The sequence below is a fragment of the Pristis pectinata genome, chromosome 15, assembly GCF_009764475.1.
Source record: "Pristis pectinata isolate sPriPec2 chromosome 15, sPriPec2.1.pri, whole genome shotgun sequence".
Lineage (NCBI taxonomy): Eukaryota > Metazoa > Chordata > Chondrichthyes > Rhinopristiformes > Pristidae > Pristis > Pristis pectinata.
The window spans coordinates 18,094,640-18,115,216 of NC_067419.1; the positions used below are offsets into that span (position 1 = coordinate 18,094,640).

At 41.8% G+C, this 20,577-nt stretch overlaps 1 protein-coding gene across 1 annotated transcript in view; it reads left to right on the forward strand.

Moving 5' to 3' along the window:
- The window catches only part of LOC127578210 (ELKS/Rab6-interacting/CAST family member 1-like), a 593,610-nt gene that overhangs the window by 6,169 nt on the left and 566,864 nt on the right, over positions 1-20,577 (forward strand). Inside the window, exon 2 of the mRNA XM_052029938.1 lies at positions 15,403-16,213. Within this exon, the coding sequence (XP_051885898.1) occupies positions 15,545-16,213 (669 nt within the window). The 5' untranslated portion in view covers positions 15,403-15,544. The remainder of the gene's footprint in view (positions 1-15,402; positions 16,214-20,577) is intronic.

Below are 20,577 nucleotides of genomic sequence, written 5' to 3' on the forward strand. Positions count from 1 at the left end.
TGAACTGGGTCTGCAACAGGTAGTGAAAGATCCAAAACCTGGGAATAAATTTCCTTGAGCAACAGAGTTGGCTGGAGGAACTCAGCTGGTCAAGCAGCATCTGTGGGAAGAAAGAAATCATCGAAACTCTGCATCATTCTGAAATGACTCAAAACGTCAACATTCCTTTCCTCCCATAGATGCTGCTTGACCTGCTGAATTCCTCCAGCAGATTGTTTATTGCTCCAGATTCTAGCATCTGCAGTCTCTTGCTTCGATAAACTTTCTTACCCTTGTCTATCTACCTGTTACAGACGCATTGTACAGAATATATGGTAGGATGACTATGACACCATACAGTGGGGATGAAACCGTGCTGAATGGAATAGATACAGAACACATCTAGTGCTTCATAATTGGGCATTAATAAACCTGCAATGGGTAATCAACAGCAATAAAATTGTATTTCACCATAATCTGTAACTTTGGGCCTGGCATATCACTCATACTTTGCCATCAAATAGGGTACCCTGGTTCAATGAGGATTGTAGAATGATATGCTGGGAGCAATATCTAAAAAATGAGGTGTCAACTTGATGAAGCTACAACATAAGAGTGAATGCATGTTGAGCAGTAAAACCTGCATGTAGTGGAATGAGCTAAACAATCCCACTGAGAGCAATGCTGTCATATCCAGTTATGAGTAACAGGAAGAGGATGCTCTAAGAACATTCCTAAGCTTAGTGGTAGAGCTGAGCATATGAATGCCAAAGGCAGGACTGAAATACTTGAACCATCTTCACCCAGAAGTGCCAAGTGGATAATCCATCTTGCTTTCTCCCAGGTATCCTATCACTCTTAAGTAAATTTAGTTTGTTTCACTAGAGATCAAGTAAGTGAGCACTTCAGAGCTATGTCTATGGGACCAGAACTGGTCTTGCCTGCAGTCAGAATGCTTTAGTACAGCTAAAGTAGTAAGTTTAAATTGGTCGCAAAGTCTCCTGAAATTATGCCCCCTATCTGGAGTGGGGTGGGGGGAAGACCATTGCAGTTATTAAACAAAGTACTTGATTAAATTTCAGGTGTTCTGGCACAAAGTAAGATTAGTTCCTCCCAACATGATTACACTTCTATGTCTAACTTTGTAGTGCTTGGGTTGCTCCTTGGTGTTAATGTGACATGTGCCAGGAATGGAACACAGTGTAGGTAAGAAACATTATTAATTGGCAATGTTATCATTATCATGAACAGAAAGTTTGAAATTTGGGAGAGTAATGAAGAAATCTGAACCAAATTTGTTCAATGCAGTTTGGCTTTCATAAATCTATGCTGACTGCCCTTAACTGACAAGTTGTACAGCCAGTATGATCAGAGTTCCTCTTTAATCCTTGAGAGGCTTTGACTTCTGAGTTCAACCAGAGTTTTTCAGTATTGCTTTATAATTCATTATTGAATTGTCCTACCTCCTACTGTATTTGTCATTAGATTTTTTTAAAATTTCACTTTTTCAGCCCTTCCAGGGAACATGTTTTTGTGGCACCCTTTTCCATGTAGAGTTGTACCTACTCTGTGCTCTAATTCGTTTTTCTTCTTTGAAAATCTTGTGCTTCGTATTTATCATATCTACTGTTTTTTTTTCTGTCCAATTTGTCTAGCCTACTTTCCCAAACTGCTTTAATTTGGGTTGCTTTGACTTGGACAGTTTTCTATTTCCAATATTATAAAATTGAATTGTTGTTGTAACTTCTGATATTTCCCCACCCTCCTGGTATACATTTGTCCTTCTTTGCTAGAACTAGACCCAACAACTGCATCATTTTTGGTTAGCTCAAAGAAAACAAACTGATTAGAAAGTAGTCTAGGACATATAGGAGAAGCTCAGCCCCTTCTGTGCCATATTTTTACTTGTGCAACTGTTTATCTTTAAACCTATTCCATTTAACTGCTTTGCTTGTTCATGCTCCAAAATGGAGTTTTTGAATTTTATACTGCGTTGCATCCTGTGTGATTTATCCAAGCGACATCTGAATTCTCAGTGAAGCTTAAGCTGTTTACTAAGGTAAAATTTGTGCCACTAGTATACAACAATATATCCTTAGCATTATGGAAAGATGCTGATATAAATTCCATCTTAGTAAAGATCTTAAAGTTTTGAGACATGTCCATTGATTTAAGTACAGTTCTTGCTTATCATCTTTGACCTGCAGGGCATCCAACTCCTGTGTCTAAAGCCTGCCATGACAGTTACACTTCATGCATCAGTAGACTTCCTTGACTGAGTTAGCTACCTGGTGTGGTCTCTTATATTAATTGTTGATTTGGCCTGCTTTTTTTTTGCTGGAATAATTCTATAAATGGATATTGGGGGTATGTAACATGAATTAGGCAATCTTGGTGTGCAGGGGCAACAGGAAACCCATTTTGTTGATTACAGATGGAATGGATAGTGCTTTTTGAAAGGTCTTCAAATTGGAATGTTAACTCTCCACACTTGCTGCCTGACTTTTGAGTATTTCCAGCATTTGCTGTTTCTATTTTAGATTTTCAATGTCTGCAATATGTTGCTTTTCTGCCTATAGTCCATTTCTATAATAGCTAGCTTTTGCCTAATGTTATATAAAACTCTAACTTACTATTAACAATGAGAATATTGATCAAATCTTCTAAGGATTTGGCTGACTGGATTACTTTGTTCTGGATGGTGGTCATTTGTGTTACAGAATCTTCTCTCTTCCAGCAAGTGGAAAGTTTGCCATCTATATAGGCACAAGCCAGGATCATGATAGAATGAAGGTTTTGGTGTGCAAGGAAACACTTGCTTACAGAATGCTTGGCCTCTAGCTTTTATAACCATAATATTTATGTGGTTAGTCCAATTGAGTTTCTGGTCAGTGTTGATCCCCAGGTGTTGATACTGGGGGAATAGGTGAAGGTACTGCCATTGAATGTCATGGGTATGTGATTATAGTCTATTTTGTCAAAGATTATTATCCAGCACTTTTGCCACATGTGTTGTCTGTCTAGGTCTTACAATATGCAGGCATGGCCTGCTTTATTTTCTGATTAGTTCTGACAGAATTTAATATTATTTAAAACATTTCTTATTTCTGAATTTATGAAAGGAAAGTCATTGAAGGAGCTGAAAATGGTTGGGATTAAGACAGTGCCTTGGACTCTTGCAGCATTGTTCTGGGGCAGGCCACCAACATCCAGTACTATTTTTCTTTGTGGGAGATGTGATGTAAACCATTGGAGTGTTTTTCCCATTGATTTTAGTTTTATCAGAGCAGCTTGATGTCAAACTTGCTGAAATGCTGCCTTGATGGCCAGGACAGTCAAACAGTTCTATTCTGGTCGAGGCTTTAATGGATTCTGGACTTGAGTCATCTTGACCAAACTCAAATTGAGCACCAGCAGGCAGATTATTGTTTAATGCTGCTGGATAAACTGTTATAACTCCTTCCATCCCTTTGCCGATGCTTGAGAGTAGATTGGTTTTGCCCTGTGTTATGTGACGGGATGTACCTGGGACAATATTCCACATTGTTAGTGTTGTAACTGTACTGAAGTAAAAACAATGTGCAAGTGAGCAGCATCTGCAGTTTTCTTTCTTATTGTTACTGTGCTGGAACAGCTTGGCTGGAGGTGGAGCTGGTTCTGGAGCTCTGATTAAGGTGTTGTCGTGTTCTAAAGCCTTTTTCCAGTGTGCTTGTATGTTACTTGATTTAAAATCAGCTTAAGATGGGATCTTGCAGCATTGGGAATCTGGAGGAAGCAGAGGTGGATCAGTCACTTGGCATTTGCAAGTCCTTTGGCGCTTGCACTTCCTTTTGCCATCATTGAGGATAGGGATGTTCTTGGAGCTGCTGCCATCTCCTGTTAGCTGTTTAATTGATGTGATCGCCATCAACAGCAGGATTTGGTTCCACTGTAGTCTGCAACATGACCTGGCATATCCTTAACTCTATTACAAGCATGTCAGGAGATCAACTCTGGCTCAATGAAGAGTGCAGAAGGAAATGCTTAAAGAATTATTAGATGTATTTAAAAATTGATGCCTCTGTCTGGTGAGGCTGCAATGTGTGCTAACAATAAAAAAACAAAGCTGAGTGATCTTGCAATCGACAAATTTGATCAGAGGTCTGTGTCCTGTTGAATCAAGTTGTGAATGGGAGTGGACAGTCGAGACAGGATGAGGAGGAGGAAACTCCAAAGATATCCTATTCACAATGATGGCCTGATCTAATATGAGAGCCAAATAATAGGCTGAGTCATTTTTAATCATCTTCAGCCAGAAATGCTGAATGACCACCTTGGTTCCTTCCTGAGGTACCCATCATAGAAGCCAGTTTAATTCACAATACCAACATCTATCTACTTTTTTTTTGTGTGACCCTATCAAAGCCTTCTACAATTGCTTGAAATGGACTGGAGGGTCCTCTTTTGATTTTGTTGCCTGTGGAAATTTCTCTGTGCTATGTAGTGGCATGCAAGCTGTGATCCTTGCCGTTGGGTCCACCACAGACTTAAAGATTGGGGATAAGAAATGCTGTGTGATCACTCCAATCCTCTAATATTTCTCGATGAAATATCACAGCTTGCCTCAACCAGTTTTGTACTGGAGTGAAGGTAATCCATAAAATGAGACAAGAAGAGGATGGTCACTCTGATGAGATTGTATTGTAGGCTCCCCCAATAGTCAGTGGGAATTGGAGGAGCAGATATGTAGAGAGATTGCAGCTAGTTTAAATATAATAGGGTAGTATTAGTGGGAGATTTTAACTTCCCTAATATAGACTGGACCAACCGTAGTGTAAAAGGTTTGGACAGAGTGGAATTTGTGAAATGTGTCCAAGAAAGCTGCCTCTCTCAATGTATAGAGGGACCTACAGCAAGGGTGCAACACTGGACCTCCTCCTGGGGAATAAGGTAGGGCAAGTGGCAGAAGTGTCTGTTGGTGAGCACTTTGGGTCCAGTGACCATAATTCTATTAGTTTTAAAATAGTTATGGAGAAGGATATGACAGGTTCACAGGTTAGGGTCCTGAACTGGGGCAGAGCAAATTTTGAAGCCATTAGGCAGGATCTTGCAAGGAAAGGAGTGTCTGCCAAGTGGGAGGCCTTTAAAAGTGTGATGTCAAGAGTTCAGGGCCTGTATGTTCCTGTTAAGGTGAAGGGGAAGGCTGGTAGGTTTTGGGAACCCTGCTTGACAAGAGATATTGACCCTCTGGTTAAGAAAAAGAGAGACATACACTGCGCATAAGCAATTGGGATCCAGTAAATCTCTTGATGACTACAAGAAGTGTAGGAGTGCACTTAAATAAGAAGTTAGGAAGGCAAGAAGAGGATATGAGAAGGATCTGGCAGGCAAGGTGAGGAAAAATCCCAAGAGATTCAGCAGGTTTATTAAGTGTAAAAGGATGGCTAGGGAGATAATATGTTCCCTTCAAGATTGACTGTTGGTGTGTAGAACAAAAGGAATTGGGAGAGATTTTTAATGAATATTTATCTTTAGTTTTTACTGTGAAGAAGACTATGGAGGCTAGGAAATGAGTGATGTTGTCTTGGACCACATCCGAATTAGCAGGGAGGAGGTATTGGAGATCTTAAAGTGTATTAAGGTGGATAAATCCCCAGGGTTGACCTGGCGCATTCTCAGACCTTGTGCGAAGCTAGAGAAGAAATTGCAGAGGGCTTTGCAGAGATTTTCTCTTCATCTCTTACTGCAGGTGAGGTTCTGGTGGACTGGAGAGTGGCTGATATGTTACCATTGTTTAGAAAGGGTGTCAAAAACAAGCCAGGAAACTACAGGCTGGTGAGTCTGACATCAGTGGTGGGTAAATTGCTGGAGGGGATTCTGAGGGATAGGATCTAACAATATTTGGAGAGACAGGGTATGATTCAGGACAGTCAGCACAGCTTTGTATGTGGGAAGTCGTGTCTGAGAAATCTCTTGGAGTTCTTTGAGGAGGTAACCAAGAGGGTTGATTGCTGGTGGGGCAGTGGATGTTGTCTAAATGAACTTTAAGGTCTTTGACAAGGCCCCTCATGGCAGGCTAGGCTGGAATGTTAGGTTGCATGGGATCCGGAGGAGATAGTGGAAAGGATTTATATTTGGCTCAGTGGTAGGAAACGGAGGGTGATGGTTGAGGGTTGTTTCTTGGACTGGAGGCTTGTGTCTAATGGTGTCCCACAGGGGTTGGTGCTAGGACCTTTGTAATTTGTATAAACTATTTGGATGTAAATGTTCAAGGCATGGTTAGTAAGTTTGCAGATTATACAAAAATAGGTGTTGTAGACCATGTAGAAGATTATGAAAAATTACAGGGGGATGTTGATCAGCTAGGTATGTCAGCTGACGATTGGCACATGGCTTTCAATCTAGATAAATATGAGGTATTATATTTTGGGAGATCAATCCAGGGTAGGACTTGTACAGTGAATGGTAGGAGTAGGACTCTGGGGATTGTTATGCAAGAGAGGGACCTAGGAGTGCAAGTGCATAGTTTGCTGAAAGCGACATCTCAAGTAGATAGGGTGGTGAAGAAGGTGTTTGGCATGTTGGCCTTCATTTGTCAGGGCATTGAGTATGGGAGTTGGGAAGTTATGTTGCAGTTGTACAAGACATTGGTGAGGCCTCACTTGGACTGTTGTGTAGAGTTTTAGTCACCCTGTTATAGGAAAGATGTTATTAAACTAGAAAGAGTGCAGAAAAAAATTACCAGGATGTTGCCTGGACTTGGGACATGAGTTATAAGGAGAGGTTGTGTAGACTAGGACTTTATTCCCTGGAACGTTGGAGATTGAGGGGTGACCTGTTAGAGGTGTATAAAATCATGAGGGTCATAGACAGGGTGAAACCACATGGTCTGTTTCCCAGGGAGGTAGTGCTAAAAATGAGAGGCATAGGTTTAAGATCAGAGATGAGAGATTTATAAGGGACAGCAGGGGCAGCTTCTTCATGTTCTATGTTGAAGGGTAGTGTGTATTTGGATGAGCTGCCAGAAATAGTGGTTGAGGCAGGCACATTAGCAACGTTTGAAAGCCATCTAGATAAGTACATGGATAGGAGAGGTTTAGAGGGCTATGAGCCAAATGTGGGCTAGCTTGCTGGGTAATACAGTTGTCATGGATGAGATGGGCTGAAGGGCATGACTCTGCCTGGATCTCTCTTACATTGCCTCCAGACCCAAGCTCACTTGTATCTTGGTCACCAGGCTGGTGTATGCTTGCATGTGTGCACATTAGGGGGGCAATCTCCAAGCCAAAAATGGATCGTAATGAGACCTTTTTCAGATTAAAAAAAGGTGGACAGTTGTCCATGTCTTGAGAGTCACCTGTTGGCAAAGACTTGTAGTGATAAGTGTATGAGTGCAGTTTTGGCCATCTGAAGTTATTTGGAAATAAAGACATCTAATACAGGTCCTGGTCTACTGGGCAGTAGTAAACTCTTGCTTGTGTTCTTCAGAGACATGAACTACCCACAGCAGACACCTCAAAGCACTAGAGGGGCACTTTGCTAGATATTGCAACTTCCCAAAATCCTCCAAATCCCCTGGCAGGATAAACAAACCTGCATTGCTGTTCTCTCCCAGACTAATGTGCCCAACATCAAGGCTTTAATTGCACTCAACCAGCTCCCATGGGCAGCCTGCATTATTTGTATGCCCAACACCAGGTTTGCAAAACAAGATAATCTGACATTAATAGTAGGGTGTATATAATCAAATCTCTCTGACCAGCAGCACTTTGAGTACTGTCGTAGTTCAGGAAAATAGCTCTCCCCACCCTTCACCTCCATCTTTTTGTTTTAAGATTCATTATACTTTCTCTTTGGGCATTCTTTTGCTGTGGTCATCAAATCGACATGGACACTTCTAACTTGATTTCTGATATGAACTACATATCTTTTTAAGACTATGAATTTGGACTACTTTACTGAGGTCCTGTGAGTCTTGTGCTTGCTCACTGGTATAGTATTTGGTCTGTTGCTTGTTTTTTTAAACATTTGCCGCCTTCATGTACTGGCTGGCTACTCGATGTTAGACTAATCTGGTCTAATTCATCTGTAAGGATGACTATGCTTTATCAACTATGCTGGAATAAAATCTAGTCATAGAGGGTGGAGTCACATGGTATTTAAACAAAAAAAAAGTCAGCCAATTGATGATTCATGGTGAAGTTAGAAACTTTTGAAACATTTATTTCTTCAAAGCTGCTTTTAAAGTATGCACAGATTTCTCCATTGTCCCACTGGGAGTAGGATGATTTGGAGGAGTCAATAAATGTTTGATGCCATTACATGTAAAACTCGAATGTAAAGAGGACTGTAATTCTGCCACGTTCCATGTGTAAGGAAGGTCTTTCTGTTCAATGATGCATTCTGCTGTTGTAGTGCACCTGCAGATTTTGCACTCAAAATAGATTGAAGTCATGTTGATGGGCATAAGAACTGATTGTTCTTTGTTTGAGAAAAAATGGAATAGGCTTGTTGAATAATCAAGCTGGCCTGTTCCATTGATATAATAGTGTCTTGGATGGTATTGCTCTGCATGACTGGCAAACTGTATATGATACAGCTATTTCGGTCTCATTAACGTTAAGCCAGTGCACAAAGCATCTGGCTGTGGCCTTCACGTTGACCAGCTTCATGCCAAACACATTGGAACAATCCTCTTTCTTTGGGATTGTTAGAATAATTAGTGATGTACCCAGTTTGCCTGCTTGTGCTCAGCTGCCTTTTTTCTCCCCTGCCAAAAAGGTGTGGCAGTCTTTCCAGGTCTTTCCCAAAACAGTCCTTCCAGGTGAGGTAGCACTTCACCTGTGAATCTGAGGGTGTCATTTATTGCATCCAGTGCTACCGGTGCGGCCTCCTCTACATCGGTGAGACCTGGCACTGTTTGGGTGATGGCTTTGTGGGCCTCTGCAAAAGCAAAGATCTCCTGGTGGTCAGCCACTTCAGTTCTACGTGCCACTCCCATAAGGACATGGCCTCCTTGACTGCCACGTTGAGGCCAGATGCAGGTGGAGGAACAACACCTCATATTCCATTTTGGTAGTCTCCAACATGATGGCCTGAACATCAATTTTCTCTAACTTCCGGTAACCCCTCCCCTCTGTGTTCTCTTCCCCTCCTCACTTTTTTTTCCCCCTCCCCTGGCTCCTTTGTCTCCCCTCATTCCTGTGGCCCCCTTACCCCTTCTCTCTCCGCTTCCACTGCCCTCATTACCTGCCCATCTATTCCCACTTCCTTCCCTTTTATTCCATTGTCCACTGCCCTCTCCTACCGGATTCCTCCTCCTTCAGCCCTTTGTCTCTTCTACGTATCACCTCTCAGCTTCTTGTATCTCCCCCTCCCCACCCGCCTACCTTTCCCCTCTCACCTGGACTTGCCTAACACCTGCCAGCCTGTGCTCTTCCCCCTCCCCTGACCTTCTTATTCTGGCTTCTGCCCTCTTCCTTTCCAGTCCTGATGAAGGGTCTCAACCCAAAACGTTGATTGTTTATTTCCCTCCATAGATGCTGCCTGACCTGCTAAGTTCCTCCAGGATTTTGTGTGCGCTGGCAGTCTTTTAGCCTTCTGTGGACTTGAACTCTTACTCTTGGTCTGTTCTACTATTTTCGGAGTTAAACTTTCATCCCTGTTTAATTTTACTTCCAAAAAATTTAACTCTTACAGATTTGAGAATGAGTTAACAATAAAATTCGGCTGTTAGTATTCTCCATTTTCCTTTTAAATCTGGTCTGAGGGTCCCTTGCAAAAATACTAGGTCTGTGGTCTGCCTCCAATCCAGATTCAGTTATCATATAACTGACCATATGACATATTTATGTGACTCTAATTAAATACATCATGCCTCCTTTTTCTTTTTCATTATCCTCAGCTTTTTGTCACATACCTTGAATTATTTTAAATCTCTAGCTTTTGGTCATCTTGCGAACATTCTTCTGCAATAACAATTACTTCAAAGCCATTTATCTCTATTCAGCTTTTTGGTGCTTTGTGCATTGAAATAGCTATTAATTTTGACTTTGTGTTTATTATTTGCTCTGACCCTTGGTGTCGCACTGCACTATTACGTTGCCTTTTCGCTTCATAGAACCATAGAACAAACAGCACAATACAGGTCCTTCAGCCCACCATGTTGTGCTGACCTTTAAACCACGCCTAAGACTATCTAACCCCTTCCTCCCACATATCCCCCTATTTTAAATTCCTCCATATGCCTATCTAGTAATCTCTTGAATTTGACCAATGTACCTGCCTCCACCACCACCCCAGGCAGTGCATTCCATGCCCCAACCACTCTGGGTGAAAAACCTCCCTCTGATATCTCCCTTAAACTTCCCACCCATTACCTTAAAGCCATACCCTCTTGTATTCAGCATTTGTTCGCTGGGAAAGAGGTGCTGGCTGTCCACTCTATCTGTTCCTTTTAATATTTTGTATACCTCTATCATGTCTCCCCTCATCCTCCTCCTCTCCAATGAGTAAAGCCCCAGCTCCCTTAGTCTCTCCTCATAATCCATACTCTCCAATCCAGGCAGCATCCTGGTAAATCTCCTCTGCACCCTTCCCAACGCTTCCACATCCTTCCTATAATGAGGCAACCAGAACCGGACACAGTACTCTGTGTGGCCTAACCAGAGTTTTGTAGAGCTGCATCATTACCTCGCTGCTCTTAAACTCAATCCCACGATTTATGAAAGCTAACATCCCATAAGCTTTCTTAACTACCCTATCGACCTGTGAGGCAACTTTCAGTGATCTGTGGATATGAACCTCCAGATCCCTCTGCTCTTCCACACTCCCCAGGATCCTGCCATTAACCTTGTACTCTGCCTTGGAGTTTGTCCTTCCAAAGTGTACTACCTCACACTTCTCCAGATTGAACTCCATCTGCCACTTGTCAGCCCAGCTCTGCATCCTGTCAATATCCCTCTGTAAGCTTTGACAACCCTCCACACTATCCACAACGCCACCAACCTTTGTGTCATCTGCAACCTTGCTAACCCACCCTTCCACCCCCTCATCCAAATCATTAATATCACGAAAAGTAGAGGTCCCAGAACCGTGGGACACTGCTAGTCACAGCCCTCCAATCTGAATGTACTCCCTCCACCACAACCCTCTGCTTTCTACAGGCAAGCCAATTCTGAATCCATATGGCCAAGCCTCCCTGGATCCTTTGCCCTCTGACCTTCTGAAGAAGCCTACCATGTGGAACCTTGTCAGACACCTTACTAAAATCCATGTAGACCACATCTATTGTACTACCCTCATCAATCTTCCTGGTCACCTCCTCAAAGAACCCTATCAGGCTTGTGAGGCAAGATCATCCCTTCACAAAGCCATGCTGGCTGTCCCTGATCTGACCACGATTCTCTAAATGTTCATAGATCCTATCTCTTAGAATCCTTTCCAACAGCTTGCCCACCACAGACGTAAGGCTCCCTGGTCAGTAATTGCCTGGACTATCCCTACTACCTTTTTTGAATAAGGGGACAACATTGCCACCCTCCAATCCTCCAGTACCATTCCGGTGGACAGAGGACTCAAAGATCCTAGCCAACGGTTCAGCAATCTCCTCCCTCGCCTCGCGAAGCAGTCTGGGGAATATTCCGTCAGGCCCCGGGGACTTATCTGTCCTAATATTTTCTAACAGCTCCAACACATCCTCTCTCTTGATATCTACATGCTCTAGAACATTAACCTTACCAACACTGTCCTCAGCGTCATCAAGGCCCCTCTCCTTGGTGAATGCTGAAGAGAAGTATTCTTTGAGAACCTCACCCACTTCCACAGCTTCCAGGCACATCTTCCCACCTTTGTCTCTAATCGGACCTACCTTTACTCTCGTCATCCTTCTGCTCTTCACGTACGAGAAAAAAAGCCTTGGGATTCTCCTTAACCCTACTTGCCAAAGCCTTTTCATGTCCCTTCTTGCTCTCCTCAGCCCCTTCTTAAATTCCTTCCTTGCTACTCTATATTCCTCACGAGCCCTATCTGATCCTTGCTGCTTACACCTTATGTATGCTGCCACCTTCTTCCTAACTAGTTGTTCCACCTCTCTTGTCACCCATGGTTCCTTCACCTTGCCATTCTTTCTCTGCCTCACTGGGACAAATTTATCCCTAACATCCTGCAAGATATCCTGAACAACGACCACATCTCCATAGTACATTTCCCTTCAAAAGTGTCATCCCAATTCACACTCGCAAGTTCTAGCCTTGTCGCCTCATAATTTGCCCTTCCCCAATTAAATATCTTCCTGTCCTCTTTGCTCCTATCCTTGTCCATGACAATGCTAAAGGTTAGGGAGCGGTGGTCACTGTCCCCCAAATGCTCACCCACTGAGAGATCTGTCACCTGACCTGGTTCATTACCTAATACTAGATCTAATATGGCATTCCCTCTAGTCGGCCTGTTGGCATACTGTGACAGGAATCCGTCCTGGACACACTTAACAAACTCTGCCCCATCTAAACCTTTGGCTCTAAGCAGGTGCCAATCAATATTTGGGAAGTTGAAGTCTCCCATGATAACAACCCTGTTATTCTTGCACCTTTCCAAAATCTGCCTCCCAATCTGCTCCTCAGTATCCCTGCTGCTACCGGGGGGGCCTATAGAATACTCCCAGTAGAGTAACTGCTCCTTCCTTGTTCCTAATTTCTACCCATACTGACTCTAGAGAGGATCCTTCTACACTATCCACCCTTTCTGCAGCTGTAATAGTATCCCTGACCAGTAACACCACTCCTCCCCTTCTTTTCCCCTGCCCCCCCCATCCCTTTTAAAACACTGAAAACCAGGAATATTCAATATTCATTCCTGCCCTGGTGACAGCCAAGTCTCTGCAAGAGCCACAATATCATAGTCCCATGTACTTATCCAAGCTCTCAGTTCATGACCTTTATTCCTGATACTTCTTGCATTTAAGTAAATGCACTTTAGCCCATCCACCTTTCTACTTTTATACCCTGTACTCTGCTTCTCCTTCCTCACAGTCTCTCTACATGTTAGATTTGACTTTTCCCCATCCTCCTCTTCCTCTGACCTACCCCTCTGGTTCCCATCCCCCTCGCAAACTAGTTTAAACCCTCCTGAACCATCCTAGCAAACCTGCCTGCAAGGATATTGGCCCCCTTCGAGTTCAGGTGTAACCAATCCTCTTTGTACAGTTCCACCTTCCCCAGAAGAGATCCCAATGATCCAAAAATCTAAAACCTTACCTCCTGCACCAACTCCTCAGCCAGGCATTCATTTGCCATCTCCTCCTATTCCTACCTTCACTATCACGTGACACTGGCAGCAATCCTGATATTGCTACCCTTGAGGTCCTGTTCTTCAGCCTTCTGCCTAGCTCCCTAAACTCACTTTTCAGGACCTCGTCCCTCTACCTACCTATGTCGTTGTACTATGTACCATGACCTCTGGCTGTTCTCCCTCCGGCTCAAGAATCCTGTGGACCCGCTTCAGATTTATAAATTTCCCCTCACCTGAATACTTTCCTCCTCAGCCCAACTGAGTTTAAGGCAAAGTGTTTTCCTTTAAATTAACACAGATTTTGCAGAATAAGAATTTGATGATCTTTCACTGCATAATCAAGTTTGATTTTCAAAACAAGCTGCCGCTTTATTTATGAATACATTCCTGAAAGAAAGGAGAAAGAGTTTGGATGTTCCTTTATCAACTTAAAGGGAGATCGCTTTATTTTTCTCTAGCATGAACTTACTGGATGCTGGTCAACGTTAACACTCTGAAGCACACAGTGCCTTTCTAGAAGTGCAAACCCTAAGTTATGTATGCATAATATTTTCACACAATATTTCCAGCTACACTTATTCATGATTCCTTCACCTATTAAGTCCAAAGGGTTTAGAAACAAATCTTAAATTTTTGTTGTCCAAAGCAATGAAGTTTTAAATTTAAAAATTATGGAGAAAAATGACAATTGCTAAGGAAGCCTAGCTGGCAATCGGAGTTTAAATTTACATTAGATCAAAAAATAATTCACTAACGTTTTAATAATAACTTGCATTTAAATGTAAGCAATGTCCCAATAAACAAAGCTTGTAGTTCTTGCCCTTCCACAAATTGTTTTTACAGCTCTTGCAGTGTGATTTGCCAAGTAATTTGGTAATAACATAGCTTTATTGGCATCAAGAATGGGTTTATCGGTGCACCACCTCAATACTTAAACAGAATATAACCAGAATTAACCAGAATATTTTAGTTATGTAAATCTCATGTTCTTCCCATTCTTTGTTTTATAAATTTTCTTTTACGTAATTTACTTCCCTTCATCTCCCTGTACCCATGAACCATTTTGAGCGGGGTCATTTGGCTGGAAGCTAGTCCTTTGAGAGATCAAATAAGATATCTTTATTAGCCACGTGTACATCAAAACAAACAGTGAAATGCATCTTTTGTGTAGAGTGTTCTGGGGGCAGCCCACAAGTGTCGCCACGTTTCTGGTGCAAACATAGCACGCCCACAACTTGCTAACCCATATGTCTTTGGAATGTGAGAGGAAACCAGAGCACTTAGAGGAAACCCATGCAGACACTGGGAGAACGTGCAAACTCCTTATAGACAGAGGCCGGAATTGAACCCGGGTCGCTGCGTTGTAATAGTGTTACACTAACCGCTATACTACTGTGCTTGCATGATTTTTAGTTTCAATGAACTGTGGATTTAATCACATTTACTAATCATTGAAAAATACTTTGACCTTTAATTTCCAATGGAAAACACTTTGCCTTAAACAGACCAATGAAATTGATTTGCCTTTTTAAATGGTCCAGTGAAGAAATTGCAGGTGTTTTTGGAGGGCCTCCAGGAATTTCTCTTGTGCTTCTCTTGTCTACTACAACATGTCTGCAGGAACATGACAGACCACAATTGGCCCATGGGAGGTATAGTTTTTTTAAAATTTATTTCTGAAAGCTCAGTATTTTCCACCTTGGTTAAGGTGCCCAGATTCAGGGATGTCCAATTAGAGGAAAATTGAAGTAAATGCTGTGCTTTTAGGACTTGATAACTATCAGCTCACAACTCAAATTATTGGATTAATGCTTTTTTTCTAATTCCACAAAACAAAATTTCTGTAACTGTCTCTGATATTTCTATGCTGAGAGATTCAGCTGGCATTTTTGGAGTTTTTGTTAACTAAAAGTATATATAGATGTACTTGCGTAACAGGTACATTTTCAAATGGAAGAATTTTATTATCATCCTTGTGTGCTTGTTTGGAACATGCCTGATATTTCTACAGTACTGTAGTCAGAAATTGAGCATTCATTTTAGGGTGCTTATAAGTAACCAATGGCATTATTCTGCTTTATTTTAAAGCTTTTAAAGGCTGTAAATGTGTATGGGTGATTACGTCAATTCTTAAACTTTTTTTTTGTTTCAAAATAGATGAAACTTCAGTGGCCTGGCATGGACGTCCTATCACATTTCAATAGAATGCGCTGAACCTGACAAACTTGTAAAACTAAAGCCAAACAGATAATCTAATTTTCTTTAATTGGTCAAGAACGTATTCGAATTCTCTTCAACCATGCATGGAAGCTCGCGGTCAGTGGGTAAAATGGAACAAAGTAATCAGAGTCCTGGACGCTCGCCAAGACTACCAAGGTCACCGCGCCTGGGTCACCGTCGAACAAACAGCACCGGAGGTAATTCTGGTACCAGTGCTGGTAGTGGTGGTGGGAAAACCCTGTCCATGGAGAATATCCAATCACTGAATGCTGCCTATGCTACATCTAGCCCCATGTACTTAAGTGACCATGACCATGTTGGTACAGACTCCCCTAAGACTACAATGACATTAGGTAGAGCTTCTGGACGCTTACCGTTCGGTGTTAGGATGAATACCATGGGAAGCAGCCCAAATATTGCCACAACTGGTGTGGCTAGTGATACTATCGCTTTTGGAGAACATCACCTACCAACAACAAGTCTAGCATCGACTGTACCACATTCATTGCGGCAGGCAAGGGATAATACAATTATGGATCTGCAGTCACAGTTGAAAGAAGTCCTTCGTGAGAATGATCTGCTTCGGAAAGAAGTTGATATGAAAGAGGGCAAGCTCAGCTCTTCTATGAATAGTATCAAAACTTTTTGGAGTCCAGAGCTGAAGAAGGAGCGAGCACTTCGTAAAGATGAGGTGGCTAAGATGACAATTTGGAAAGAGCAATTTCGAGTTCTACAGGATGAAAATCAGGTGGGATTCAGTTCTGTTGAGATGAAAAACCATGGCAGAAAATTTGACTAATACTGGTAATGCACAGCCTCTATTCAGCTTCTGTGAGGAGGAGAGAGAAATTAATATTTTGTGTGTGGGTTTGAAATTGATAACAGAAACATTATATGAAATAAAAGCAGGAAATGCTAGAAATGCTTAGCAGGTCAGGCCACATCTGTGGGAAGAGAAACAGTTTACATTTCGCGTTAAAGACCCTTCATTGAAACGTCTTGATTTTTTTTTAACGTATTGAAATTTATTATGTCTTGCCTATGTGTAAACGAGTTGAGAGATTTAAATTTGTAGAAAAGACAAAAGATTTTTGTGAACCTGCCATTTCATCCTTTCAAATTACACTTCCTTAATCCAGATTGGGTTTCTGGAAGTTAGATTTTTTTTTGTGTGAATCAGCATAGGACAAGAATTAAGTTTGTGCTGAAAAACACACCTGTTGCTACCTATGGTTTTAGGTGAGAGTATTGTTTAAGCATCTAGGCATGTTAAAATATTATTTTAAATAACATATTCAGAACGTACATTTTGTTATGACTTGATTTTTAGCATCTTTGCTTATGCTAGCCTAATTTATGCCCTGGTTTACATGATTTGCAGTACAAATATGGGCCATTTGGTCCAATCAATGCCTGCTGATATTGTGTTCCACCAGAGCCTTTTGTCTACCAGCATAATCCTCCATTTCCTTTTCCCTCGTATAGTTTTCCAGTCCCTCCTTAAATGCATCGGTACATTTTGATGACTATCTTGTATTGAAGGCCTCTAATTATGTACATGCCCATGCATCAAGGCCTGGTACAGTAATTCCAACATACAGGAATACAAGAGGCTGCAGTGAGTAGTGGGCGCAGCCTGGTCCATCATGGGCAAAGCCCTCCCCACCATTGATAGCAACTACAGGAGGTGATGCCCTTGTTTTGCTGCTACTGTCAGGCAGGAGGTACAGAACCCTAAAGTCCTCTACTGCCAGGTTCGGAATTTTCTACTCTCCTGCAACCATTAGGTTCTTGAATTGACCTATACAACCCTAACCCTACCTCAGCAGTGGAACACTATGGACCACCTCTTGCACTACCATGGACTTGTCTCTGATTGTGTCTTTCTTTTTGCACTAAGGTCTTGTTTTTGCACAGTTTTTTTGTCTCTCTTCACTGTTTTGTATAATTTACATTCTGTATTGTCTGTACCTACATGCCTGTGATGTTGCTGCAAATGAGTTTTTCATTGTACCTGTAACTCCACTGTACTTGTGCTCTCAACTTGACTTGCTCATTTTTGAAATGGAAATATTTTCTCTGTTCCAACCTTTTTTTTGTAATTTCAAAGACCTCTATTATATTACACCCCTTTCTTAACAGAAGAAGTAGAAGTGGGTTGTTCAGTTCCTTGGGCCTGTTCCATCATTTGGTGGGATCATGGTTGATCTTTCATTTTTGTGCCACTATAATGTGCTAATTCCATAACCCTTTTGAATCTGTTCATATTCAAAAATTCCCAATCTGCTCAGCAACTGAGATACTGGAGTATAGAGTTCCAAAGATTTGCTATCTTCTGGATGAAGATATTTCTTTCTGTTTTGAATGGGTGACTCTCTTCTTTTGAGACTACTGTTTTAACAACCTCAGCCAGGGGGAACATTATCCTTGCATCTATCCTTATGAATTTTGTATGTTTCATTGAGATCACCTCATTCTTCAGAATTCAAGTATGTGGGCCCTGTCTGCTTAATCTTTGTTTATAATACAATCTCCCCCATCCTAGGAATAAATCTGTGGACCACTGTTGCAATTCTAAAGCAAGTACACCTTTCCTTGAGCAGGGAGAAAACTACACAGTTTTCTCAATATGATCTCCACAAGGGCTTATATACAGCAATTTCAATATGACTATTTTACTCTTGTTTTCAGATCCTTTTGCAATAAATTTTCCTTTCCCACCTGCTTACTACATCTGTATGTTAACTTTCAAGGACAGCCAGGTCCCTCTGAGATGGGAAGAGTCCAGAACTGACTGGTTCTTGTTAGAGCAAAAAGCAAGGCTGGGAGGATTGGGGAACTGTAGTTGAGAGGGATATTGAGGCTCTGGTCAAGAAAAAGGAGATGTATGTCAGGTATAGGCAGCTGAGAGAAAGTGAATCCCTTGGGAAGTATAAGGGATGTAGGAGTACACTTAAGGAAATTGAGAGGGTAAGAAGGGGACATGAGATATCATTGACAGATGAGGAGAATCATAAAAGATTCTATACGTATATTTAAGAGCAAAAGGGTAACTGGGGAGAAAATAGGTTCCATTAAGGTTTAACATGGTTGTCTGTGTGCAGAACCATGAGAGATGGGTGAGGTCTGTGAATGAATACTACTTGTTTGTAATATGATAGAGAAGGTCATGGAAGGTAGGGAGTTCAGGTATTGATATTACAAATGGTAAGATATTGGTGATTTGAGGCACAAGAAGATGGATAAACCCCAGGACCTGACCTGACCAAGTCTATCCTAGGATGTTGTGGGAAGCAAGGGTAGAGTTTTGTGTAATTGTTAGCCAAGGGTGAGGTACCAGAAGACTGGAAAGTGGCTAATGTTATGCCTTTATTTAAGAAGGGTTGCAAGGACAAGCCAGGGATCTTCAGGCTAGTGAGCCTAACACCAGTGGTGGGAAAGTTACTGGAGGGATTCTGAAAGACTGGTTCCATCAGCATTTGGATAGGCAAGGATAGATTAGGAATGGCTCTGTGTGTGGGAAAATCATTTCTCACAAATTTGAGTTGTTTGAGGAGGTGACCAAGACGATTGATTGAGGGCAGGGTGGTAGATGTTGACAAGGTATAATATGGCATGGTAGGCTGGTCCAGAAGGTTGGACCACGTGGGATCCAGGGTGAACTTGACAATTGTATACAAAACTGGCTTAGTGGAAGGATTCAGAGGGTGGTAGTGGAGGGTTGATTTTCAGATTGGAGGCTGTGACCAGTGGTGTGCTGTGGGGATCTGTGCTGGGTCCACTGATGTTTGTTGTGTATATTAACAATTTAGATGTGAATTTAGGTAGCATGATTAAGTTTGCAGATGATGCCAAAATTGGTGGTGTAGTGGACAGTGAAGAAGGTTGTCTAAGGTTACAACATGATCTAGATAAACTGGGAACATGGGCCAGGGAAGGGCATCTGGAATTTAACTTGGACAAATGTGAAGTGATGCATTTTAGGAAGTTAGACCAGGGCCGGACATGCATGGTGAATGGCAGTGCTCTGGGGAGTATTGCAGAACTAAGACATGGGAGCTACTTTGTTCCCTGAAAGTGGTGATACAGTTAGGGTGGTGAAGAAGGCAAATGGCATGCTTGCCTTCTTTGGTTGGGGCATTGAGTACAAGTGTTGGGATATGTTATAGCTGTACAGGAGATGGGTGAGCCTGCACCTGGAATATTGTGTGCCGTTCCAGTTGCTATACTATAGGAAGGATGTGATTAAGCTAGAGAGGGTATAGAAATGATTCACAAAGATGTTGAGGGTTTGAGTTACAAGAAGAGATTGGGATGGTCACTGCCTTTTTTCCTAGAGTAGAGGAGTCTAACATTAGAGGGCATAGGTCTGAGGGGCAATTTTTTTCACACAGATGGGTTTATGGAATAAGCTGCCAGAGGAAGTGGTAGAGGTGGGTACAATTACCAAGTTTTAAATAGACATTTGGACAGGTACTTGGATAGGAATTTTCTTATTGGAGAGATATGTGCCAAGCATGGGCAAATGAGACTAGCTCAGGTAGGTACCTTGGTCGGCATGGAGGAGTTGAGCTAAAGGGGCTGTTTCTCTGCTCTATAACTCTGATTCTATGACTGAATGTCACCTTTCAATCTCTCCATTTGGGGAAAAACTCCACCTTTCTAATTCTTTTTTTCAACTAAATAGGATGACCTTATTTTTCCACACCATTTCATCTGCCCTGTTCTTGCACATTTCCAGCAACTTTTCTCTTTCTTAAAAAAAAATTAGGAGCCCAGCCTTTTCATCCCTTCCTGATATGCACAGTATACCCTTGCATAACTGGTATAATTCTTGTCAATCTTCTTCCTAGTGACCCTATTTCCTTTTTAAAATATGGTGATGTGAATGTGAAATATGGTTCAAGGTCCAGTACAGGTTTAATATAACTTCCTAAACTTTTAAATCCTTTCCCTCTAGAAATAAACCTAGTGGATGTTTTTTTTTCCATGGCCTTAGTAACCTATACTATAACTTTTCTAATGATCTGACATATTTGTGCTTTGAGATCCCTTTGTTCCTCTACCACACCGAGACTCGTGCTTTCTTGGTAATACGTGACCTCTCTATTC